The sequence below is a fragment of the Hippoglossus stenolepis genome, chromosome 2, assembly GCF_022539355.2.
Source record: "Hippoglossus stenolepis isolate QCI-W04-F060 chromosome 2, HSTE1.2, whole genome shotgun sequence".
Lineage (NCBI taxonomy): Eukaryota > Metazoa > Chordata > Actinopteri > Pleuronectiformes > Pleuronectidae > Hippoglossus > Hippoglossus stenolepis.
In genome coordinates, this window is record NC_061484.1 from 25,580,221 (window position 1) to 25,605,363 (window position 25,143).

Here is a 25,143-nt window from a genome sequence, read left to right on the forward strand (position 1 = left end):
TTAGATAAATTTTAACAAACGAGGACACTAAATCATTAGAAGTATCACAGCAGTCAAGAAAAGGATAAAAACTCAGGTTACTCATATAAAACCACATGGTTACTATATGGTCCCAGAGGATTTCATATTATCGTGTTAATTAGCTAATGTGATCAACATTTTATTCTTATTTTGCAATCATAATAATCACAACATCTAATAGGAACAGTGGTATGCAAATAAAAACAATTTTACAATTCATCAAAAGGGTTTAAGTAGAAGATGAGACATAAAAATAAGGCTTGTTAACCGTTACTATACATTAATACGAATATATTTTGAAATATTAGTGTATACATCTATTTACATTGAAGTTATAATTAATAATATGAATATTCCCTATAATTAATCTTCAAATATCTTGGCAGGAATGTGGACATGGGGATTTTATGTTAGTGTATGTTTTTAAGGTTAAAAAACGACAGATCCACGTGTAATTCTATAAAAACAGTATTAAACTTTTCTCCCAGATTATAAAAAAAGAGGAATATTTCACATAGCTCAGCAGGTGTCAGCTTGGTTTTCCTTATTTTCCTCTGACCAACCTGGCAACCCTGCACGTCGCCCACCTCCCCCTGTGTTAGCTCCTCATGCTAACAGCCTCCACAGCCTCCTCACACACAAACAACCTTCTACACACTCCCACTGTGGCGATGCAGGGACTCGGGGAAGTGAGTCAAAGTCAACGTCCTGGTTGTTAATCCGCCATGAGTCAGGTGAGCTGAATGTATTCACCCCTCAATGTAGCATGCTAGCTAGCCCTCAGCTAACCGACCCTTTAGCTAGCACACCAGTGGACTGTGTTGTGCTAACTTCTCTGTTTTGCTAACTCGAGAGAAACGTGTCCTGTGCAGAGAAGAGGCTTTAAGACACGTGATGCGTGTTGTCATGTGTGTAAACAGGATCACAGGTATGTTATTAAAATACAGCCATTGACAGTTTGTATTTAAAAGATGTAAACATGATGCAGTTCTAAAACACAAATATCTACATCACTAAGTACTACTCACTGAGAACTATCACATACCTGGGTAAACATATGCAACAAAACCTGAGTTTGTTCCTGGTCATTGCACTAAATGTTAAATAATAAGAAATCCCAACTATTATTACAGTTTTATTTGTTTTCAACCAAAGCAGATTGCGATTTAAGTCAAGTTTATTTATGCAGCACATTTCATACAAGTGTAAACTCAATGTTTTACGGTGGCTGAGAGAGCTCAATGTACTGCAAATTAAGAAAACACATACAAATAGAAAACAAACGTGTGCAAATTGAGAAAACGACAAAGTAAATGTTTCCAGGGGACCGGAAAAAGTGACGGACCTGCTGTAGTTGAGTGCTTTGTGAAGTTCCATCACCACTGACGAGCAGCAGACTCCAATAACTTCACATCTGCTATTTTCTGTATTTGTCGTGAACATACAGAGAACATACTTGTCTTTTTTTGACATGGGCCTACTTAGTTTATATTTACTTTATTTTACTCTGTTTAGGAATCATCTGCATCTGTCCACAGATGTGGAGCCACATCTAATCATTTACCCGAGTGCAGCGTAAGTGCCAGTGATGTCACTTACATCGATAGAAACCAACCCGGACGTGGCGAAGGAAGGGACCGTGCTCGAGATCAGAGCATATCTGAGACTGAATGGGAAATAGTTTCGGTACAGATACAAACTGAGGAGGAAGAGAGTAAAGAAGCTTCTCGGGTCGCAGTTCAGACGAGAGAAGGATTCACACTTTGTTCTGGTGACAAGGACAATCCCACTGCAGCAGAAAAACCTGGAACACCACACAAGATTTGGAGGAAACAGCTCAGAACTCGAAGTCGTCTGTGCCAAAAGGCCAAGAAACACCAAAGAGGAGTTAAACCGTACAAATGTGTCCACTGTCGGAAGCGGTTCACCTCTCAAAACCCTCTAATCCTTCACCTGCGAAGTCACTCTGTAAGGAAGCCGTTTGTCTGCCCTGTCTGTGGGATGAACTTTTATCTGATGAGACACGTCAAGTCTCATATGACCACACACACTATAAAGACCAGCGTCATGTCGAAGGTGCAAGAGGAAGCAGAGACAGAAAATGGTTTGATCAACTCAGGAGGAGAATGGGATCCGACCAACTCTGGTAAGAACATTTTATTTGTCACATTAGTTTGGTCCATGTCCCATCCTGGAAGCCTCCTGATCTCGGTGCGTCTGTTGAGTCACTGACTAAACGTTGTAAAACAAGTCGTCTAGGAACACTTACACAGACTTCTAAACAAATAAAGATTAACATGTGTTTACACAACTTTACACACCTTTACAGAGAGTAAATGGTTTCAGTCAGTTCAGATTTGCATTGTCTCGTGCAAGCACTTCATTGGACTTCAAATATTGAGACTGGAGCCCGATCGATTTATCAGTTGGCTGATAAAAATCGGCCGATATGATCTTTTTACACTTTTACACACGGTGTCTTCAGGTGTGGACGGTGAGCTCGCTGAGTATTGAACTCTATAACAATCTTCTTCTTTTTTGTATCTTTCCTTTAATCAAAAGTTGTGTGAAGTTGTAATAATATCCAGTAACAAAACAATCACTCCGGTTTGGGAACATTAAATGATCTTCAGCATAATATTGTTACTGTGACTTCTTCTGTAGCGCCGACCTCAGAGCTGGATCTCAGCTCACATCAGCCACAGGACGCCACATCAGAGAAAACGCTCCTGAGCAAGAGAGCTGCAGAGATTATTCACCATGTTGAGCCGACTCCTACAAAACCGGCCCAGGATCACAGCCCAGCACCTGAAGGTGAGTCAGATTGAGGTTGAGTTTTCTTTCTGTATTTAATATCTAGTTGCTGGATAGAAGCTGCCAGTGATGCAGTTTGATGTAGAGATTATCAGTATTAATAGAATATCACCTCAGACTCATTGCTTTGTCATATTTTCACTTGCTTGTGTTTTTCTTCCTAAGGACAAACTCCAGAACAGCTCGAATCTGAGGATGAACAGCCTCTGGAAAATCCTTCAGTGGAGCCGAGACAATACCAGGGGCCGCACCGACCCAAGAAGAAGGCCAACTGTCCGACCTGTGGAAAGGTCTTCCCTCACAACTCGGGTCTGAGGCGACACCTTGTGATTCACTCGGGCAAAAAACCATACAAGTGCTTCATATGTGGAAGAGGATTCACCCAGAGCGGAAACCTCAAAACTCACATGAAAGTCCACAAAGGTCAGAGTTCACAAGAAGTCCAACTCTTTTTTTTCAATACACGTGTGTATTATCATTTGTTTTTCAGTTCAGAAAGTTGCACAACAATGATGTTAGAGAAATAACTGTGTTTGTTTTTCTCACAGGAGAGGTAAAGATTTGGTCATTAGTTCGAGAGACTCCCCCTAAAGCAGCTCCTGTGACAGTTCATGTGTGTGGAGAGTGTGGGATGGAGTTCCCTCAGAAACAACAGCTGGAAGAACACAGAGACACTCACAAAAAGCCTTACGCGTGTCCTGACTGCACCAAGACATTCAAAGACAAATATTATTTAAAAATGCACATGCGCACTCACGCCGTAGAGCCAACTTTTCTCTGTTCAGAGTGCGGAAAGAGCTGCATCTCCGCAGGTTCTCTCCGAAAACACGAGTTGACGCACACTGGAGAGAAGAATTTCCACTGTGTCCAGTGTGGGAGGACATTTGCACAATCCTCCCACCTCAACGTGCACCTGAAAACTCACACCGGCGAGCGACCTCATCTCTGCTCAATCTGCGGCAAAAGCTATGCCAGAGCATCGGCTCTGAAAGTTCACCTACGAGTTCACACTGGGGAGAAACCCTACACGTGTGATAAATGTGGCAAGTGCTTCCATTACGATCAAGGTTATCGAAAGCATCTGAAGAATCACAACAAGAAGCCAAAGCCCCCAACAAAACCTCTGGGGAGACCGAAACAGCAACCGTTAGTGGTAAATAACCAATAATGTCACCTGGGAAGTTTACAGTAATCTGACAGACAAGAAAATAGCAAATATAATACACTTTATTACTATGTGCACATAAATATCTTTCACATAACAAGCAATATGGTAGTAATCATATGTAACAGTATGTCTAGTGTACAGTTGGCTCCATTGTTTCCTGTTTGCACTATAGTGTTAAAGAAAGTAAATCAAGTTATTGTGAATCATTTGTTTCTGTGTTTCTGTTTGTGATTCACCTAAACTCGACTTACAATCTATTCTATTATTTATGAAATAATTTAATTTAAGCACCTAATTACTCAAAATATACTTTATATAAACCATATAAACCTTTTTCCTCATGTCATCTGCCAACTCAGTTACTGCTGTGAAAAGGTCTTTTCTCCTGCCACATTATTTTCATTATTTAAATAAGTGCACCTCTCGCCCCTCAGTTCAGGAACAGAATCCATCCATCACTGTTTGAGACTCTACCTGCTTCTAGGTCTCATTAACCCAGATCATTTTTATTCCTCGGCCATGTCCTCAAATATAAAAAGCTTCCTTACTCGTTCACAGTGTTATATTCCACCACAGTCCTTTGGCCAAACGTTTGACCAAAGGACTGCGGTGGAATATAACAGTCATTCACTGTACTTCGGTACAATTCTGAGGTACCTTTACGCTTTTATACTTTTCTTGAGAATTTTTATTTTAAGGCATATTTTCTATTACTGCACTACATTTATTGGATTAGTAAATATTTACTTAACAGACTCAGATTGTTAATAAAATCATATGAATTTAATAAATAAGATGTGATTCATTCATTCTGTTTATTTTTGGTCCAGGAATTCAATTCAAATTTGGCACAAAGCAAAGTTACAAAAACTAAGTAGAGCAAAACAAACATATAGTCAGATCAGAAAGGTGTAGGCTGAAGCAATAGGTTGATATGTATTATTATAGATTATATATATATATATATTATAGAACTATAGGACATAAAGTAGTTAGAAACTGGAACTTGTAGCAGACCTTTTATTATTAGGGGCTCTTATTGTGATTGAAAAGCCAACCGGAAGTGCCGGTGTCAGTGTGAGTAGCTAGCGGCTACAGCTACAGAGGTTATCATCACATCCTGACGCCGACTGAACTCCGGCCACAAGTTGCCGGACACTAACCGGACGAGCCGCTCGAGCGCGCCGCTCGCGAACATGATTCCGAAGTAGAGACACGAGCGAGTCGTTTGTAGAAACTTCTGCCGAGCGACCACTTTTTACCCGAGGGGAGAATCTAATGCTGAGGTTGGTCCAAGTCTCCATTGTCTGTTGGTAGCTAGCCGAGGTAGCGACCGAGCGGGGGCTCCCGGGAGATCTGCCATTTTCACGCCGGACTCTGGTGGACCTCCGCGGGCTGCTGTGTGTTGCTGTAGCTCGGGGGGTGGCTGCTGGTGGAGGAGGAGGAGGAGGGGGGGGCGGCGGCGGCTAATCGTTAGCTAATTGCTAAAGCGCTAGTGGACGCCATGTCTGTGGCTAGCAGGCTCAGGAGCAGCTCTCTCTGACCGGAGGGCTGGTCACATCCCAGCTGAGGCTCCTCCAGAGGTCAAACCCCGGAGCCTGCTGCAGACTGCGGCCGCTCCTCGGGGGTTTAGCAGCGCATCGAGTCGCGTTAGGAAACAACAGGTTCGTCAGTTTGGTCGCTGGGGAAAAAGTTAAAATCACAAATAACGAGACTTAAAAAAAAAAAGCATGAACCCCCCCAAATCGTAGCCCCTGTGGAAGCTAATGCTACTGAGCTAGCTGGGCTGCTCAGTGCACAGACGTCTGCCTTCACACCCAAACCATTATTCTGACAGCATGCACACTACAGTTATAACATCGTAATCAACACTGTTGCCCCAGATTGTAAACACTGCTGAGGTGGACTGTCCCTCGGGTTTAAAGGCCCTGGCAGGTTCACTGTCCCCTGTCACAGCAGAGCATCCGCCCTGCTGAAGTGTCCTTGAGCAGGACAATGGATGTCTACCAGGGGTGGAGGCAGTGCGGAGCTGACAGCCCCACTACCACAGCTGGTTGGAGGGTACACAGTGTCAAAGATCCCCCTCCTCACCATCCACTGCTGGATGCTAGAGCTGAACAACAACAACAAATAAAAGCACAAGCACAGTCACTGAATGAATCTTTTAGAGGATTATCTTCACAACTGATCACAACAACGTTAATAACAACTCACATTATCACTTAATCCACCATTTATTTTCTCGACTGATAGTGATACTGTTACTATTATTCATAATAAAGTCCAAAATGATGGATTCAATTTGCTTTAACCAGCAAACGCTTGAAAGTTTTGCTTGAAAATACAACTGTCGACATAATTAACGTGTTATTATTTGACTTATTGATAAATCGACAAATAGTTTCAGCTCAGAAATATCTGATATATTACTTAATATCACCAGTTTGTAAGAAGTTTTGAATTAATTATCTTAAGCTTCTTATCCTTGTTTTAAAAATCTATAAAACTGAAGTGAGCTTAAATATTGTGATCGATTGATTTCGTGAAACTTTGTTTATCGATGTGTATCTTGTGTGTTTTTGAGACCCAAAATCGTAGTATTACATTTATAGAATTGACATATCTTACTTATTGAATACTTGTTGACTGACTCAGGTCGTTCACCTCTTCAAGGTTGTACATCTGAGAGATGGGCTCTGAAAACCCAGACGACTTTGGACCAGCTGTGATCCTCGCGGAGGAAGATCACCAAGAAATAGGAGGTCTGATCAACTCTGATGGGGAGGAAGTCGATTTCTCAGATCTCGGTGAGTAAAATGTACAAATAACTCATAAATAATTAGAGTATCATGTCTCAGGGTATCAGTGCTCTTTCTATTATTTTCAATTTAAAATCTTTAAAGCTCTCATTGATCTGTTTTGTCTGTAAGAAACTTTAATGTATTATCCCCGAAAATTCTTCTTCCGCTGCATACATGTCTGTCTGTTGTGCTCAGCGATGTCTTGCCTGAAAAAGCTTTCTTTTGTGTGTACGTCTCCTACAGGAGAGAGTGCAGTCCCCGGTATCGTAATTGCGGAGGCTCCCTCAAAGACATTCGACCTCACAGAGAATGAAAAACCACCATCTCTTCACAGCTGCTCCGTGTGCGGCAAAGACTTTCCCTACGCCTCCAAACTTCAACGGCACCTACGCACCCACTCAGGAGAGAGGCCCTTCCCCTGCTCAATGTGCGAGAAGAGATTTCCAGAGAAGGGGCTGCTCATGATCCACGAAAGGGTCCACACGGGGGAGAAGCCGTTCCCATGCACTTTCTGCGAGAAACGATTTGCGAGTCAGGGGGAGCTCAGGCTCCACCGGCGGACGCACACCGGCGAGAGGCCGTATCACTGCTCCATCTGTCTGAAGAGCTTTTCTCGTCACTGGCACCTGAAAACACACTTAGAGGCGATGCACTCAGAGGTCGTCGCCGGCTTCACGAGGAAGAAGTTTCCGTGTTCGGACTGCGATAAGAGCTGTAACTCAGCGGCCGAGCTGAGGGATCATCAGAGGACTCACACTGGAGAGAGGCCCTACCAGTGCTCTTTCTGTGACAAACGTTTTGCCTTGTCCGGTACTCTGGTGAGGCATGAGCGTCTCCACACCGGTATTACACCGTACCACTGCTCTGACTGTGGGAAGACATTCGCGCAGCAGTGGACGCTGACAACACACATGCGGACGCACACAGGAGAAAAACCTTACAGCTGCACACAGTGTGACAAGTCTTTTGTAGCTCCCGGAGAGCTGCGGAGACACACCAGGATTCACACCGGGGAGAAGCCGTACACCTGCAGCGACTGCGGCAGGCACTTCTCTCTGGCAGGAACTCTCAGAAACCACAAACGCTCATGTACACAGAACAAAAATGAATCCGATACAGGCGTCATCTCAGACCCAGTTCAAGCTCCAGTCGGTGAATCGTCCCAGCAAGACCTGACCGACAACATCAGTGCTGAGGTAGTGACAGTTTACATCAGTGTCAAAGTGAAACCAGAGTTTTAGATCCAGAACGATATGGATTTTGTGGGTCCGATGCTAACATTAGAATTGGTAATGATTCCTAAGATGTAGGCATCAATCACTTATGACAAAGAAATGTAACTGAGGCCTGATATTTCACAATTTAACCATAAACTTCATTATGAATAACTATAAGTAAAAAGAAAACACAAATGCAACCAAATATATAGAACTTGATTTATATCTGTACTGATTTGTCTTTAAAAGTCTCATAACATCAACCAAGTTCATCAATCGACTGATATATCCATCGGTCTCTTGTCTCAATATAACCAGCTCCAATAAATGTTGACACCATTAACACAATCTTGCATTTTACAATGTCCAAATGAGTAAATGTGAATCTGATTTGACTGAAACTATATTGCCTGTTTGCCTTCATTTGTCCTTCTGAACCTTTTTTTTAAGGTGTCAGACACACAGAGTTCACCCAGTTCAGCGGAGCTCTGTCCTCTAGAGAGTCTCAACTGTGACAAAGCAGCTCAGTGTGAAAATAACCAGAGGGAACCAGAGGAGCAGCAGGAGGAGGCCGCGTCCAGTCCACAAATGAATGTAATCGTGAAGGAGGAGGAAGAAGAGGAACCTTTGTGTGGTACAAATTCCTTCAGTTACAGTCAATTAAAAGAAATATGAACACATTTAATGATGATTTTAACTGCAACACGTTGTTTCCCTCAGTAGAAGAAGCTCCTGAGCAGATGTCTGGGAGTGAAGATTGTACCATGACAGAGGAAACTGAGGACGAGGAGGACGAGGAGGACGAGGAGCAGCAGGAGGAGGAGGAGGAGGAGGAGGAGGAGGAGAGCAGCACAGATATCAGGATTACAGTGAAAGAAGAAGAGGAACCTGACAACAGTGAGAACATTACTTTACAGGATGAAAATGTTACTCAGCTACTGTTAGTGTCGGCACTACAGTAATGAACTGACCTGGTTCCATCGAATGACGGGAGCCGGTTTCTTGCTTCCCTGGAATTTAAGTTTAGTTTAGTTTTTTAACTGATTTATCTATATATATATATATATACTGTATACTATGGAAAACTACTCTTCTTTTCTTTTTGTGATTTGTTAAGTGTAGGTCCAGACAAGGCCGGCAAATTGTGAACAGGCTGTTTTTGTGTATAGTTTTTGCAAAGATCTCGGTTCAGACTGAAACTCTGGAATAAGGAAATGGTTAAAACTGTTTTCCATCACAAAGTTAAAGGCAAGGTTGTTTTCTTCTGACGTTACAGCAACAGCCTGAGCTAAACTGCATCCAACTTAAAGTCAGAGCCCAACTGAATTTGATGTGTGTAATTACCACGTTGCTATGGCAAAAGTTACATAGTGTTCCTTCACCTCACCTAAAGATCAAATCAACAGACTTCTCAATGACAAATTGAATTGACTACAGCTAATTAATGTTAATTCTATGATTTTGCCAAACCGCAAAATCCCAAACTCCATAAATGCTACTTCTCTGTGCATTATTTGTCTCACAGCTCAAGATAGTTTCTAGGAAGAAGAACCATCACTTTTTCAATATTTTGATATTTAAAAGTTTGAAAATGAGAACCCTGCACCTGTGGTTAGTGGGGAATTTATAAAATATTATATAGATAGTAATGTCTTAACCCTAAAGTTATGTATGCTGTGACTTCTCTCATTATCTGGAGGATATAATGCTAACATCTGATTGAATAGGTTGAATATCTAATCATTTAATTTTTGGAATCTCATTTTATCATCTTTAGAATCTTGCACCTTGTTGGATTCCATAGAAACCAGTGCTTTAACCTTTTTACTTGTTATTTATTTGATTCAGTGTTTCTCAATAGCCTGTTTCAACTTTCTCCATTTGTGTTTCCAGTGTCTGAAGAGGATCCTGATTGTGTCGCTAACAGTGAAAAAGACAGTCCTCCATCATCCCCAGGGCAGGATCCTTTGAAAAACAATCAGACAAAGAGCTCTTACTGTTGTGGGCTCTGTGGAAGAGACTGTCACAAGATGTCCGCGCTGCAGATCCACATGAGAATCCACTCGGGAGAGAAACCTTTTCAGTGCTCTCTGTGTGGGAAGCAGTTCACCCAGAAAGGTCAACTCAAAGGTCACCAGAAAGTCCACACGGGGGAGAAACCTTTCTCCTGCCCGGACTGCGGGAAGAGCTTCGCCCATTCGGGGGCGATGAACAGACACCGACTCACGCACACGGGGGAGAGGCCTTACCACTGCTCCGTGTGCGACAGGAGCTTCAACCAGTCCGGACGCTTGAGGGAGCATGAGAAAATCCACTTCGGGGAGAAGTTTGACTGCCCCGAGTGCGAAAAGAGTTTCACGCGAGCGTCGAGCCTCAAGAACCATTTCAGGCTCCACACGGGGGAGAGGCCGTACGGCTGCGACATCTGCGGGAGAGGATTCAGCCGCTCGCAGAGCCTGAGGCTGCACAAACGTAAACATGAGCTGATACAGACTGAGGAAGAGTCCGCGTCCAGTGTGAAGAATGATGAATTCTCACAGAGCGACGATAACTCTCCAATTAATATGTGTATAACAGACAAAAACGACTTATAATGTATTTATGTAAACCGTACAGGTACGTGCCAGTAGTACTATGAAAGTACAGGAGTTTGTGTAGGCAGTTGAACATGAACTGAGAGAGAAGTAACTACCTCTGTGTATAGACAGTTATTAAACCTATATGTGGTGTTTCACCCAAAAAGTATTTAAGCTAAAAATATTTAACTCCCAGAAAAGACAAATGAAGAAACAGACACAAAACATGTTGATGTTCAGCAGCAGGCGACACCGATACAACGATGATGTACCACAAATACAACTCAATAAAAATCTCGGGAACTGTTTAGACGATAAATTTTAGAGGTCATACTTGCTCTTGTTTATCACTCTTACCTATATTAGTTGCATTTGAACATCATAGTATTTATGGTAGTACAAATGTGTCATTTAAGGTTTGTGATTTCACTTTGTCCATGCAGTATTTTTATTGAAATTAATCGTGTATGTGGAAATTGGACTGAAGAATAGTTGATGTTTTTGTATCCGATGTTGCTGTGGCCAATGAGATGTGAAGGAATCAGGTGAAACTCGATTTCATTCTTTGGTAAATGTGCCCGATGAAATGTAACAAAACAGTGGGATCCTTAATATTCATCTGGTGTTTGCCAAAAACCATTTTGCCTTAGTTGTGATGAACTCTTATCTCTGTTTTGATTTGCAGTCATTCAAGATCCAAATTGTGAATCAGGTTCACCTGGTTTAAAAAGTTCTTAAAGGCCAAGTCACTGTTGTGAATAGAGGAATTCATCGTGATGCAAAAGCCGATAATTTGAAGCCATGTCGATGGTTCATTTTGCCCCGTGCTGCCTCTGTCTTATTGTATGGAACATGTTATACTGAACAATAAAAGTATAAATACCACAGCTTGTTGGGATTTCTGTCTGTACAAGAGGTACAAATATATATGTACACAAAAGACATTTCACTTTTATTTGAGCCTAAAAAATATGTTTTGTATTCAAGACAACTGTATTGTTAAATATTCACCTGTCTGACCTTTTTAGTTTTGGGAAAAAACACATATCGTATATAAAATAATACAAAAATAATAATCTCTATTCGATATAACGTCGTTGACATTCATTTCATCCTGGTGGTTTACGGACCGTGAATGCACCGCGCATCCCGCAAACGGAAGCGGTGTAAATTACGAGGCGCAGTGAACGTGACATGGAGATAAACAGACGCACACTGTTCGAACAGTTCAGGTTAGCGAACTTACGAAATACGTCACTGACGTAGCGTGTGTTTCACATAACGTCCCGATGTCTGCGCAGTTTGTACCGAGCGAAGCTTAGAGAACATCCAGGTACGTGCAGCTCATGTAAACAACCGAGTCCGCCGTGGTTAGCTTACACCAGCTCCCAGCAACTGTGATGCTAAAGGAAGCTAAAGCTAATAAACGTTGTTTTAGCTCCAGTAACGCATCAGCAGCGTCTGTCGGTCTGTGGTGGATGTGCGTTGTTTTCTTATAGCTACAGACACATGGCGGAGAACTGCTGTTAATGGAGTGGTCCAGTGTTTCATTGGTGAACTTTGACCTTCACACAGTTTTACATGGAGGGGCTAAAGCTGAAGTTAGCAGGAGGTGAAATTAGCAGGAGGGGAAGTTAGCTAGAGCTGAAGTAAGCAGGAGCTGAAGTTAGCAGGAGGGGAAGTTAGCAGGAGCTGAAGTTAGCAGGAGGTGAAATTAGCAGGAGGTGAAGTTAGCTGGAGCTGAGGTTAGCAGGAGCTGAGGTTAGCAGGAGCTGAGGTTAGCTGGAGCTGAGGTTAGCAGGAGCTGAGGTTAGCAGGAGCTGAGATTGGCAGGAGGTGAAGGTAGCTGGAGCTGAGGTTAGCAGGAGGTGAGGTTAGCTGGAGCTGAGGTTAGCAGGAGGTGAAGTTAGCTGGAGCTGAGGTTAGCAGGAGGTGAGGTTAGCAGGAGGTGAAGTTAGCTAGAGCTGAGGTTAGCAGGAGGTGAAGTTAGCAGGAGGTGAGGTTAGCAGGAGGTGAAGTTAGCAGGAGCTGAGGTTAGCTGGAGCTGAGAATAGCAGGAGGTGAAGTTAGCAGGAGGTGAAGTTAGCAGGAGGTGAGGTTAGCAGGAGGTGAGGTTACCTGGAGCTGAAGTTAGCAGGAGGTGAGGTTAGCTAGAGCTGAGAATAGCAGGAGCTGAAGTTAGCAGGAGGTGAAGTTAGCTAGAGCTGAGGTTAGCAGGAGGTGAAGTTAGCTGGAGCTGGGGTTAGCAGGAGCTGAAGTTAGCAGGAGGTGAGGTTAGCAGGAGGTGAGGTTAGCAGGAGCTGAAGTTAGCAGGAGCTGAAGTTTAGCAGGGCGGAGCTGAGGTTAGCTGGAGCTGAGGTTAGCAGGAGCTGAGGTTAGCAGGAGGTGAGGTTAGCAGGAGGTGAGGTTAGCAGGAGGTGAGGTTAGCAGGAGCTGAAGTTAGCAGGAGCTGAGCTTAGCAGGACGTTTTGTACTTTTGTATTTACTTTACTAAAGGATCTGAATACTTCTTTCATCACTGGTGTTGTTGACGCTAAAGAAATGTTCTTCTTTAATCCCTAACTTGTAAAAAAATAAATAATCCTCTCTATAAATCCTGTAATTGTGAAATGAAACCATTAAAACAAGCAACTATTTCATCACTTCACCTTTTCACTTCTTCCATCAACCCCAGAAAGCAGGAAGTGACAAGCCTCTGCCTGTTGTCTGTCTTACATGTGTCCAGTCACTCACTCTCTCAGGATGGTTTCCTACAAGCGGCTGAGCCCTGAGGATGTTCAGTTCTCCAATGCAGTGTTGACGGAGGAGCAACGTCCCGTCCAAGATGAAATTCCTGTGAGTTTGGATTGAATCAGATTTTAGTCATGTACCTCATCAAGCAGCCACTGAGTTTGTGTTGTTTGAAAGTGTGTATAGAAGGAAGTATTAGCTTTCTGTATATGTTGGTTGAAGATGTATGTATTTCTATATTAAAGCAGTGTCCTGTAATTCCACATGGGATTCCCAAATATTTGGCATGCCATTTAAAATAACCAGTGTACTGTGACTCCTTTTAGTTTTTGCTTATTTATTTCCCTGCTGTGTTTCAAGGTGCAGGAGCCAGAGGAAGCCTCGCTGCTCCCACGATTTCCATCATGCTCCGTCACCAAGGTCCTCCTGGTGATTGGCTGCCTGCTGCTTCTCCTCTGCGGCGGCTGGCTACTGGTCACCATGTTTTGGCTTCACGGGCCGTCCAACCGAGAGCCACATAGACCTCTGCCACCTGCCCCGGCAAAGACACCCCGAACAGCAGTAAACGACACTGCAGCTGCCTCCCGCCGTGAGGCTTGCAGTTTAATCCCAGAGGCGTGGAGGTTCGATTGCTACCCTGAGAGAGGGGTGGTGGTGACCAGAGAGATGTGTGAGGCGAGGAACTGCTGCTTTATCCCCGCTTCCTCCCCCTCCTCTTCTGCCAGCCGCCCATCAGGGGGAAACGGTATCCCCTGGTGTTTCTATCCTCCGGATTTCCCTTCCTACTCGCTCGTGGCAATAAACGACACATCCCTGGGGCAGAAAGGTACGCTCGTGAGGGAGATCAAGACCTATTACCCAGCAGACATTCTCACTCTAGAGGTGGATATACGTCATGAGACGGACACACGGCTGCGTGTCAGGGTGAGTGGAGGACGCACGAGCCATGAGCTAAATGAGTGAACATTGGATTTCTCCATACTGCTGTAGATTCTGTGGACTGTAACTAAAACACAAACTGTTTGTCTGATGTGTCTTTGTTCAGATAACCGACCCTTCTGATGCACGGTTTGAAGTCCCAATCTCTGTCCCCACTGCCACCAAGAAGGCAGCAAGTCCCGACTATGTTGTGGAGCTTTCAAAGGAGCCATTTGGTCTCATTGTGAAGAGAAGATCGTCAGGAGTGGTGCTGTAAGTCTGACTTGAGTTGGCCACTATTAGACAAACCAGAACGTTTAAATTATGTATTAATACTCTGTGTGTTTGGTTCCCTGTTAGTCTGAACACCACAGTGGCTCCTCTCTTCTATGCCGATCAGTTCCTCCAGTTCTCCACCTCCCTGCCCAGTCAGTTCATCTACGGCCTCGGGGAACATCGCTCCACCTTCCTTCACGACGTCCACTGGAACACGCTCACCATGTGGGCCAGAGACGTCCCTCCTACGGTACCAAAACCTCAACAGTTGTAATAATATTTGAGCCACGGGTACAGATATTAACCCTCAACTGATTCCACAGCAAACATGTCATACTAGGAAAAGGAGACATGTTGATAAGGGTTCAGTTCTGAAACTTATCTTGCAGTCAGGTGCTTAATTTACAGTTTTAACAGTAATATCCATGTGTTGTTCTCTTTAATGCAGGAACAGACAAACCTGTACGGAGCCCATCCCTTTTACCTGGCAATGGAGGACGGAGGGAACGCACACGGCTTCTTCCTGCTCAACAGCAACGCGATGGGTCAGTCTGCCTCTCCCTCCCCCTTCGGCTTCACGTTTCTGACTAAGTGCAGTGACACATGCAATAAACAGCTGATGCTCATCGTGAGAAGATTTCACAACTGTTCATGTGACAACCGTTGACAAAGTCAAGTGGATTTATAAAAGCAGAAGTAACTGCGATAAACTTTTTAAACGTCCACAACAGTAAATATCAATTATAAAGATATAATCGGCTTTTTACTTGTTTTCTAATAATATGTGATTACTTACAGTCCTGTGGGTTTTAAAACAAACAAAGTACATCACTGATTATATCTTATAAACCTAAACCACGGCAGATGGGCAACAATAGTACAGGTTAAGCAGGGAGAGAGAAAAGTTTTGCTGTAGTGAAAGTACCACTGGATAAGAAGAATACATGAACTGAATGGAGATCTGCTCTGCAGGTTGATCGGTGGGAGGAGAGTGAGAACACACCCAAAAACAAAAACACACTATATTTGCAGAATCCCAAAATGTTTCAAGTCTTTTCTTTCTCATGAGTAACTATCGTTTAATCACGTGTTTTTCTGTTTGGTCAGATGTGGCCCTCCAGCCGGCCCCGGCCCTGACCTGGCGTTCCATCGGAGGAATCCTCGACTTTTACGTTTTCCTTGGTCCTGATCCTGGTTCAGTTATTGAACAGTATGTGGAAGTCATAGGTCAGTATGAGACGTGTTGTGTAAAGAACATGAGTTTGATTTATGTTTAAATGTTTTTTCACCTCACACCCGTCTTCTCTCTTAATCCCTCCGTCTCATCCTAGGATTCCCGGCTATGCCCATCTACTGGGCTCTAGGATACCACCTCTGTCGCTGGGGTTACAAAACAAGTGATTCTACCTGGGAGGTTGTCAAGAAGATGAGGAATTATGGGATGCCTCAGGTAAAGTGGACTGCGGCAGATAGTTTGTTTCTGCAGGTCGGTATTTAGCTTTTTTTGTACTTTCTGTTTTTCAGATGACTAATTTGTGGTTTTGTTCGCAGGACGTCCAGTGGAATGACATCGACTACATGGACCAATATCTGGACTTTACGCTCGACTCAACGAATTTTGCGACGCTGCCTGAGCTGGTCAAGGATCTGCACACTCATGGCCAGCGCTATGTCATGATCCTGGTAAACAGGGACTTTTTACTTTCACTGTGTGGCTTATTTCTGCTGTAGCTTGTGTTTGTGAGACTGATGTTTCTCAACCTGCAGGACCCGGGGATCAGCAGCACTCAGCCTGAGGGCTCGTACTGGCCGTTTGATGAAGGACTGAAGAGAGGAGTTTTTATTAAGGATGCTGAAGGAAAAACACTCATTGGGAAGGTGAGACATGAGGCTCGATATCACACTGGCTGCTTGCATATCAAAAATTATTCTTATTTAAAGCAACACTATGCATTTTTTTACTTTTCTCTACATAAAAACGACTGCAACGCTCGGACACATGGCACAACAGAATTTATCACCACATGTGGCTGCAGAGGGCGCTGTTGCTCAGAGAAAGTTGCATAGTGTTGCTTTAATATTTTATTTACATTGTATGATCATAACAAAACAAACTGTTTAAAATGTGATACACAAAAAGCCTCTTTCAAACTCTATCTCCAATATATATAAACTCCTCCATCCTTGCAGGTGTGGCCTGGTTTGACTGCATACCCTGACTTCTCTGATGATGTGACACATGAGTGGTGGTATGAAAACCTCCAGAGGTTCCACGATCAAGTGCAATTCGATGGATTATGGATTGTAAGTATTGAAATTGGAGAAAAGATATAGTGAATATTAGTATTGAAGTGATTCTCCCTGACATCTTTGTCATCATTTTCAGGACATGAATGAGCCGTCAAACTTCCTGGATGGATCCACTAATGGCTGCCCATCAAACAGTCTTGAGAATCCTCCTTACACACCTGGTGGGAGATACAGATACACACCTCAAGCACAAATCACACAACAAACGTAACATGAACACACAAATACAAAGCACGTACGATTGTCAAAAAAAGTAAAACTGAGTCTTTTACCTTTTCAGGTGTACTTGGAGGTTTGCTGAGAGGAAAAACAATTTGTGCCACTGCACAACAAAAGCAGTCAATACACTATAATATGCACAGTCTGTATGGACTCATGGAAGCTAAAGCATCTGCCAGGTCAGGACCAGTGAGATACACACACAATCGATAAAATACCAAAAACAGGGAAACACTTCTTAACTCTATGAACGATCTCTGTCCCTTGGTTTCTCTCCCTCCTCTTGTCCAGCGCTCTGAAGCGGATCGTTGCAAAAAGACCGTTCGTGATCTCTCGCTCCACCTTCCCCAGTCAGGGGATGTATTCTGGTCACTGGCTGGGAGACAACAGGAGCCAATGGAAAGATCTGTATTCCTCAATATCAGGTCAGATCCCTCAAGGCTATGTATTACACATCCTGAATAAAAGTACATGTTGAATCAAGTGTTTCCAAAGATGGTTTGTGTTATTTTAGTTGGTTCTGATCATACTGATGTTTGTTTTTCTGATAGGTTTGGTTTTAATTACAGAAAATTGTGTCGGAAATTGTCAATTAAATTGTTGGACATTGGTTTTGTCTCTGGGTGTGTTCAGGTATGTTGACCTTCAACCTCCTGGGCATCCCGCTGGTGGGGGCAGATATCTGCGGCTTCAGCGAGGAGCCGCAGGAGGAACTGTGTGTCCGCTGGACGCAGCTCGGAGCTTTTTATCCCTTCACACGCAACCACAACTCCATCGACATGCAGGTTCATACAGTTTAACATCACTGTTCCAGCAATAAAGCAACAATTCAAATATGGAGATCACTGCAGTTTATCCCTCTCTCCTTTTTAGAGATCTTAAAATGTATGTGATTTTATTTACAGCCTCAGGATCCGACAGTTTTCAGTCCTCTGTCTCGTACGGCCATGAAACAGGCTCTGCTGCTGCGTTACTCCCTCTTCCCCGTCCTCTACACTCTCTTTCATCACGCACATGCACACGGACACACTGTTGCACGTCCACTGATGTTCGAGTAAGTAGAGCAAATAAAACGTCTGGTTTTTTTATTTCTCTTTATACATTTTTTTTTGCTGTTCTACATGTTTTCCTGTACTCGACAGGTTTGCAAAAGATGTGGGAACCTATGGGATTGACAAACAGTTCCTGTGGGGGAAGAGTTTGTTGGTGACACCAGTGTTGGATCCTGGAGTCGATTATGTGGATGGTTACTTCCCAGAGGGGCAGTGGTTTGACTACTACACTGTGAGAACCATGCTCGGCACTCAGCACAGGCTTATTCTACTATTTATAATAATAATAATGTATCATAGGGTGATCTAATGTGTGTTGCTGTTCTCCTCAGGGTGATTCTCTGCGCAGTAAAGGTGAAGAGGTTCGACTTCAAGCACCTCTAGATAAGATCAACTTGCATTTACGTGAAGGAACGATTTTACCAACACAGGTAAACAGGATTTTCACTTTACTGTTGCATCATCAAATTCCTATTTTCTGAACGATTTTAAAATTTGTTTTGAAAAGTGTGTGCACCAGTGATCAAGTATTTATTATACTTTTAACACAACAAGTGAAATTCAAATGACCTCCATTGTAGTGTAGAGTTTAGATGTTCAGAATTGCATCAAAATTGTATTTCTTTAATTTCTCTCGTTCTTGTTCTTCCACCAATTTCCGTGGAAATTAGTGCTGTAGTTTTTGCGTAATCATGCTGACGAACAAACAAATGAACCAGGGGACTGTGGCATAAACAAAACCTTTCATCAAGGGTAAAAACAAATGAAGGAGAGTGGGGAAAAATTATTATTGTGGGTGAGCTGAGCTTTTGAGTTTCTGTAAACAAACGTATATATAAAATATACATAATCGTTCTGAGGATACAAGAATATCTGTCACATCTTCCATTGAGATTCTGTCGGTGTGACTCCTTTCTGTAGTTTATAATGTAATGTTTTTCTGTTTGAATTCCTGTGTGCAGGTTCCCAATCTGACGCTGTGGGTGAGCAGCCGTCAGCCGCTCCACCTGGTCTCAGCTCTCTCTGACGACGGTTCAGCCGCTGGAGATTTGTTCTGGGACGACGGCGAGAGCATCGACACGTACGAGACCGACAGTTACTCCTACCTCATCTTCAGCGTCACGCAGGTGCTCACACTTGTTTAGTTTCTGCCTTGAAGGAATCTACCCTCATTGCCTCATTCCAGCCTGTTTTTACCCACCCACCCACTTCTCACAGGATGCCTTTTGATAACCTGCACGAGCTGTGCCTGAACTTGTTTGATTCAACTGTGGATTATGAAATGAAGAGATAATATTTCAGGTCAGAACGTGAGACTTGCAACATCTATTTTACACCAAAATCAGTTTAAATATGAAGGTTTTTTTAAACACGAGTCTACTCGCTAAAGAAACGCGATTGACTCCTTTCCTGTTGTCATTTAACACGTTTTCCTCTCTGCTTTTTATTTCTTCTGGCGTTGAGTCACGAATGCTCCAGAAAGCAGCAGAGACCAGTGACTGTGTTACTGTTTCATGTCTTTAACTTGAGTCTCTTCAAACTGAACCATGTTCTTGAGCTTCCTGAACGGAGACAGTTGGACTTTGTGGCTGAGATGACAAAGAGCCGTATAAGTTACTGACACGGGCAACAAATCTTTATTGCCTCTGTGATGCTCGTCGTAGTGTCTCTGTTGGAAAAGGCTCACAAATAAGTCATGTCCACCGGGCTGTGACGCTCTGCAGGTCTGAGCTGGAGCCGATGGTAAAACGGAGCCCATGCAGAGTCATTTGACGCAGGAGTGAACACTGATTGTTCCCTTCACTCTGAAGACTAGTGTCAGATGTTTGTGGGTTTTATTTGTCTAGTGTGAAAGGGGCTTCAAACACAGCAGCCTTTTCTACAGAGAAACATCTTGTTGTGTTGTTGGAAAAATGTGTTTCTAGGGCAAATTCTGCTGATTCTGACATTTTCTTTTTCACCTGCTCTGATATGGAAACTTCACAGAATCCAGAAAATCTTGCAAAAACCCCATGTAACTTAAGGAACTGTTTTTAACCAGATAATTGATTTAGTTAAAAAAAAAAGTTATTATTTAATGTCTTAAAACATATCTGGAAGGGATCTTACATCTTTCAAAAACCACTGTTGTCAGATAATTCATTTAAACGCGTGTTTCCATGTGAAGTGACATCCCTCGTGTTGTTTTGTAGAAGGTGATGACGTCGCAGGTGCTCCACAGTAACATCGAGGCCACGTACATCACCGTGGAGTCGGCCTCCTTCTACGGTGTGAAGGAGAAGCCCAGCAGAGTGATGGTGAACTCCCAAGATGCAACGTTCACGTACAGAGCCAACCAGGTGAGGCAACGGTGAACAGATAGGAAATGTGATGGGTTGTGCTTGTTCTTCGTGTAGTTTTCATCAGTGGATTTAGAACAGGCTCATAGTTGCTGTGAGGGAAGAAGCTTTTCTCACTGTGACAACCTTTGTTTTCCTCTTTCTCTCTCTGCAGGTGTTGACAGTTTCAGAGCTCGGTCTCAACCTCGGTCGGAACTTCACCATCAGCTGGATGTGATGACATTTGAATGAGTGAATGCAGCCGAAGTGATGCTTTTCATTGTTTTGACTCTTTAATCCAGAACATTGGATGGAAAAAATAACTGTGAGTGAGGATTTTGAACTTTGAACTTTGACTCAACACGAGGCTGAGGAGCAGCGTTTCACCTCTGCTCTGATTTACAGTGATGTCGACACCTGAACATCGCTGCATCGCTGTTTTATCTTTTTAAATCAATTTGGGTCTAACGTGATTGAGCTCAGAGCCAAAACAAAAACCAGTTTGGACGGATGATGTGACTGAAGATGAGTTTGTGTTTAATTTTATTCATCGTGCGACGTCATCTCACACACTTCAAATGGACTGAAGCTTCTCTGTGTGCAGAGCAAACGCCCTCGTTAAGCATCAATGTGAAATCACCGAGCTACAGTAGTTTAGACTCTGCTTTGAATATCTGACATTAATGACACTCGCCGAGGAGATTTAAAAAAAAAACAAAAAAAAACAGCTTTGCTTTGTACATTAGCTTTATTTTCAGCTCAGTTTGATCGACTCAGCACTTAATTAAATTGAATTAGCAGGAAGATGACGTGCAATAAACAGAAGAGACGATAATCACCCTCCTGAAAATGGGACGGGAGCCTGATGTAGTAAATTCTTTGTGGTTTAATGCTGTTTACAGCCGATTGTTGCACTAATTGTTCTGCAGTATTGTGAAGGACGACACAGGTGCCTTATGATTCCTGTTTGTGTGTTTCTGAGCGTTTCTGGGTTTGTTCCGTTCTAATCTTTTATTCAGTGCAGGCGGCCATCGTAGTGCTTTGCTGTAGAAGTGTGAAATTACACTCGCATCAGCTGTAACTGCTCTGTAGACGTACTGTGACGCTTCTGTTAGTAGACTGCAACCGCAACCTGAAGCTGGAAACATCTTCTTGAGCTGGTTTAGTAAAGTTAATTCTGCCTAAATTTGACCATAATGCTGTGGAAACGTGATCTGAACTTATGGATTTTCTGCACCTTATAGAACATTTGAAAATAATTTCATCAGTGCATGTGTACTTGTGTTAATGGAACTGAAACGGTGAAGCTGACAGTTCGCAGTGTTTCGTCATGACGGTTTGTTTTCTGAATTTAAATTTTTAGAGTTTTACTGGATCTTTTTTTTCTTTAAGGACACGTAAGTATTAAATGAAGACAGGAACATTTCAGGGCAGCGACACATGAAAGGAAATGTGTTGAATGTTAAACTTATCTCTTGATTTCACTGTATTTTGACCTTTAAATTATTTTAATTTCACATGTTTTAAGTCACGTTTTAAGTCCTGACGAGATCAGAAGATTATATCTGAATAAATTGTATTTTGATCTTGCCTGAATTTGTGTCATTAACCTCTGGTGCTGAAGCACATGTGCCACTAGAGGGCACAGTCACTCAATGCTGGGACTCTTGTTCATGTCATTTCTCATAATAGATGTGATTTCTCTTAATACAGCAAATAAAAATAATAACTATCAATATAGCACTTTTCATAATAAAGTTATAAAGTGCTTTTATGAGATGGACTGATAAAAGCAATTAAAATAAACTGTTTAAATATCAAGCAGTTATTAATCTAAAGAAGCTAAATAAATATTTAAATATTTAAAAAATGAAATATTAAAAGGGTTAGGGTTAAAAAAATTATAACCTTGATAAGAAAGAGTACAATTTGTTTTTAATGTTTATCTTATGTATTTTACTAACATTATAGTGGCTCAAGTTATGAGACCATTCAGATTTTTATTACTTTTTATTTCCTCTTCCTGTTTTCTTCACAGACTGAGTTATTGTAACCGGTGTTTCCTATCACCTCGTCTTTCTCTACACATTTTTCTTTCACTTCATCCAGTTTCCATCCCTCTGCAGCCTCTTCCTGTCTCTTTCTAATGTGGCTCCTCAAGTCTCCACCCTGTAAAACCCCAGTGGTTTAGTTGATGGGGGATCTCAGGAGGTCTGTCATTAAGTCACGTGGCTCCATCTCCACTCAAATCTTTCTGTCTCTTCTGAAGAAAAAACCCTCTGTTCCTCGTCTGCGTCGCTCTGGCCAACGGAATCAAACCAGAAAACAAGATGTAAACTGTGAAAGAAGCTCTGACGCTGAGCCAGAAGAATCCGACTGGACCTCATGAGTCATGGAACCAAACAAGTATCTGATTGTGTCCAACACACAAGTGAAGACCCACACACGTTAGCTCCTGAAAGTGAAAGCAAACAGCTTGTCCCACATCCCCCCCCCACCCCTATGATAGCAGGCCTGAACTGTCCTCTGCTGCTGATAGACTTGAGATAGACGTGTTTTTATTGGCTCTGTGCAAACGTTCACAGACTAACTGTTTCCAGATGGCAGTTTGAGGAGGGAACATATATCATTCAGCGGAGAGGGGGAGAGAGAGAAAACAGCGGGGGTCTGTCAAAAGCATTCTGCTCCACTGACGAGGGCATTTCCTGTCTGGATTTGGGAGGATTAAGTATTTGTGTGTGTGTGTGGGGGGTGGGAGGGGGTTGTTTGTATGGTCGGCATGTGGAGAGAAGGACGCAGCCCATCAGGACTTTAAAGGGCAGTTTGATTTACAAACCCCGGGGCTTGAAATGTACATTTGGCAACAAAAAAAAATAGAAGATGTTTGCAAAAGTGACAAGTGATTAAGTGTCGTGGTTTGTACATTTCTAAAAATAAAAAAAGAAATTGTGTTTCAGTCTGGGCTTTGCTGAGGTCGCCTGTTTTCAAGATGCTGCACATCTCATGGAGAAAAATCCCAGAAAGAGACAATAGGGCAATTTGTTTCATATCTTTGCACAAATGAAAACACAGATAAAAAGGCCCAAACAGTCCCCTCATGAAACCACATTTAAATTCACTAGATCCAGATTTTTATTTTAGATGCGCATTGATATCAGTCGCCTGAACATGTCTGACTGTTTTCATCAAGATCCGTGAATCATTCTCTGAGAAATCAATGAGATTGTTGACAATACCTCCAGATGTTACAGAAAGTGAAAGAAGATCCCTGCAAGTGACACTAGGTTTCTTTCTGAGAGAGACTAAAGACTAAAAGCAGCTTGTTCAATAGACACTTTCATTTTCTGTCCAGAGACTTTCTTTTTCCACAGCCCTTCTCTTTCTTCCATGAAGTCACTTTTGTTGTTTTTAGCTGTGAGTTTTATCTGTAGTTTTATTTTTGTAACCTTGAACCCACTGTAACATAATTCATCCTTGGTGGTTTTTAAGAAGTTAAAAGTTTATAATTGTTTGACTTAACTCATGTAAGAAAAAAGGGAAAACGTCAAACAGACATTTTAGCGGCTCTGTAAGTTCGTACCAAAGTCAAAGCATCTCGATCACCCCCTGGTGGCTGGCTGCGGTATAGGTTATAATCCTGCCTCCTTCATGTAAGTGAATGGGACAAAAAGTTAAAGTACACGTCAGCTGAAACGTCACGATTGACAGCTGGCGCTAACTCACGATTTGTCAGAGAGTGTCGGTATGACCTGGATACCATGGCTACCACCGGTTACCACCGTACAGACAAACAACGTCACCAGCACAAGATGGCAGCAACCGTAACCAGGGTGTTGTGGCTTCAGTTTTGTACTGCAGGAGGAGGTGGAGACGCGTAAGTCGTTTTCAGAAAGTCGGGTCGAATATTTCAGTCTGAACCAAAGTGAATGAACTTATTTGTTTGGTTCTTTTCTGTGTGTTTGGCCCAAATCTTCCACCGCATTTCACAGAAATCTTCCTGCTGACAAACGACTCAAACACAACCGAACTCTGAGGTGACGGAGGTGGAGCTAAGTGAGCAGGTTTCAGTCGCTTAAACAAAGCGTTTCTCCCTCTTTGTTAACTTCCTGCTGCCTCTGAACACACCATGTGATGCGTTCAGGTGTCAGGTAACCCGGTGAATAGACACCGCCCGCCTGCTTCAACGCACCCAGGCAGACATGACAGGACAGGACTAACACAAGAATCAACCACACCTAAACTTTCACACTTTATCCTGTTACCAAAAACACATGCATGTAAATAATGGTCAATGCATTGAAGTGTAATTAATCTGCAGTCGTTCACGTTGTCCCCTGCAGTGACATCTTTTACTACACAACACGAACGACTGCAGATGAATTACACTTCATGCTCCAACGTGGCCACACCCACGTTCAGGTCACTGTTCAGAGAGAAGCTGACTCAGCAGTGTTGAGGAGGCGTGTCGTGTCTTATGCTCGGCTTTGTTGTTGCATGTTTTATCGAGGAGGAATACAGAGTTACACAGTCTACACATGGGGGGTGTAAATCTTATTCTGATAATATTTTGAGCTTCATTCTTATTACATAATTATTTTTAGCTCTGTTTTATTTGTGTGCTTTTGTTTGTGTCCACAATGCCTCAAGCTCTGGTCTAAAGCAGGTATATTATAGTCCTGGCAGTTTGTACTATCCTCTGAAACAGCTCTGAGACCAGTACGCA

The 25,143-nt window shown here is 42.8% G+C and overlaps 2 protein-coding genes across 6 annotated transcripts; both read left to right on the top strand.

The window, feature by feature from the left end:
• Positions 1 to 369: 369 nt before the first annotated feature.
• On the top strand, positions 370 to 11,484 carry LOC118124455 (zinc finger protein 184). The gene is made up of 10 exons (XM_047342405.1): positions 370 to 755; positions 1,537 to 2,167; positions 2,686 to 2,835; positions 3,001 to 3,258; positions 3,384 to 3,992; positions 6,712 to 6,810; positions 7,048 to 8,000; positions 8,472 to 8,655; positions 8,742 to 8,918; positions 9,915 to 11,484. Exons 1-10 carry the CDS (start codon positions 747 to 749, stop codon positions 10,613 to 10,615), a joined length of 3,771 nt encoding a protein of 1,256 aa, XP_047198361.1. The 5' UTR covers positions 370 to 746; the 3' UTR covers positions 10,616 to 11,484.
• A 282-nt stretch (positions 11,485 to 11,766) lies between these two features.
• On the top strand, positions 11,767 to 22,010 carry gaa2 (alpha glucosidase 2). Of its 5 annotated transcripts, none has more exons than XM_035182177.2 (21): positions 11,767 to 11,930; positions 13,323 to 13,432; positions 13,688 to 14,251; positions 14,373 to 14,518; positions 14,606 to 14,771; positions 14,970 to 15,066; positions 15,629 to 15,748; positions 15,853 to 15,971; positions 16,073 to 16,204; positions 16,289 to 16,399; positions 16,712 to 16,825; positions 16,908 to 16,992; positions 17,112 to 17,229; positions 17,342 to 17,475; positions 17,684 to 17,835; positions 17,956 to 18,104; positions 18,193 to 18,334; positions 18,435 to 18,533; positions 19,065 to 19,229; positions 20,295 to 20,441; positions 20,596 to 22,010. In XM_035182177.2, the coding sequence occupies exons 2-21, from the start codon at positions 13,340 to 13,342 to the stop codon at positions 20,656 to 20,658; spliced, it is 2,916 nt and encodes a 971-aa protein (XP_035038068.2). In that variant the 5' UTR covers positions 11,767 to 11,930; positions 13,323 to 13,339; the 3' UTR covers positions 20,659 to 22,010. The 5 variants fall into 5 exon arrangements, with proteins under 5 accessions (XP_035038068.2, XP_035038088.2, XP_035038077.2 ...); XM_035182197.2 differs by having other exon boundaries at positions 13,694 to 14,251; XM_035182186.2 differs by having other exon boundaries at positions 11,784 to 11,829.
• Positions 22,011 to 25,143: the final 3,133 nt, after the last annotated feature.

Excerpts from the sequence above, each read along its gene's own strand:
- LOC118124455 (XM_047342405.1), top strand. Across the intron at positions 3,259-3,383 it reads TCACATGAAAGTCCACAAAG|GAGAGGTAAAGATTTGGTCA; the intron begins GTCAGAGTTCAC and ends TTTTTCTCACAG. Across the intron at positions 6,811-7,047 it reads AGTCGATTTCTCAGATCTCG|GAGAGAGTGCAGTCCCCGGT; the intron begins GTGAGTAAAATG and ends CGTCTCCTACAG.
- gaa2 (XM_035182157.2), top strand. The coding sequence starts at position 13,313 with ATGTGTCCAGTCACTCACTCTCTCAGGATGGTTTCCTACAAGCGGCTG. Across the intron at positions 16,205-16,288 it reads AGCGCTATGTCATGATCCTG|GACCCGGGGATCAGCAGCAC; the intron begins GTAAACAGGGAC and ends CTCAACCTGCAG. Across the intron at positions 20,442-20,595 it reads TCACGTACAGAGCCAACCAG|GTGTTGACAGTTTCAGAGCT; the intron begins GTGAGGCAACGG and ends CTCTCTCTGCAG.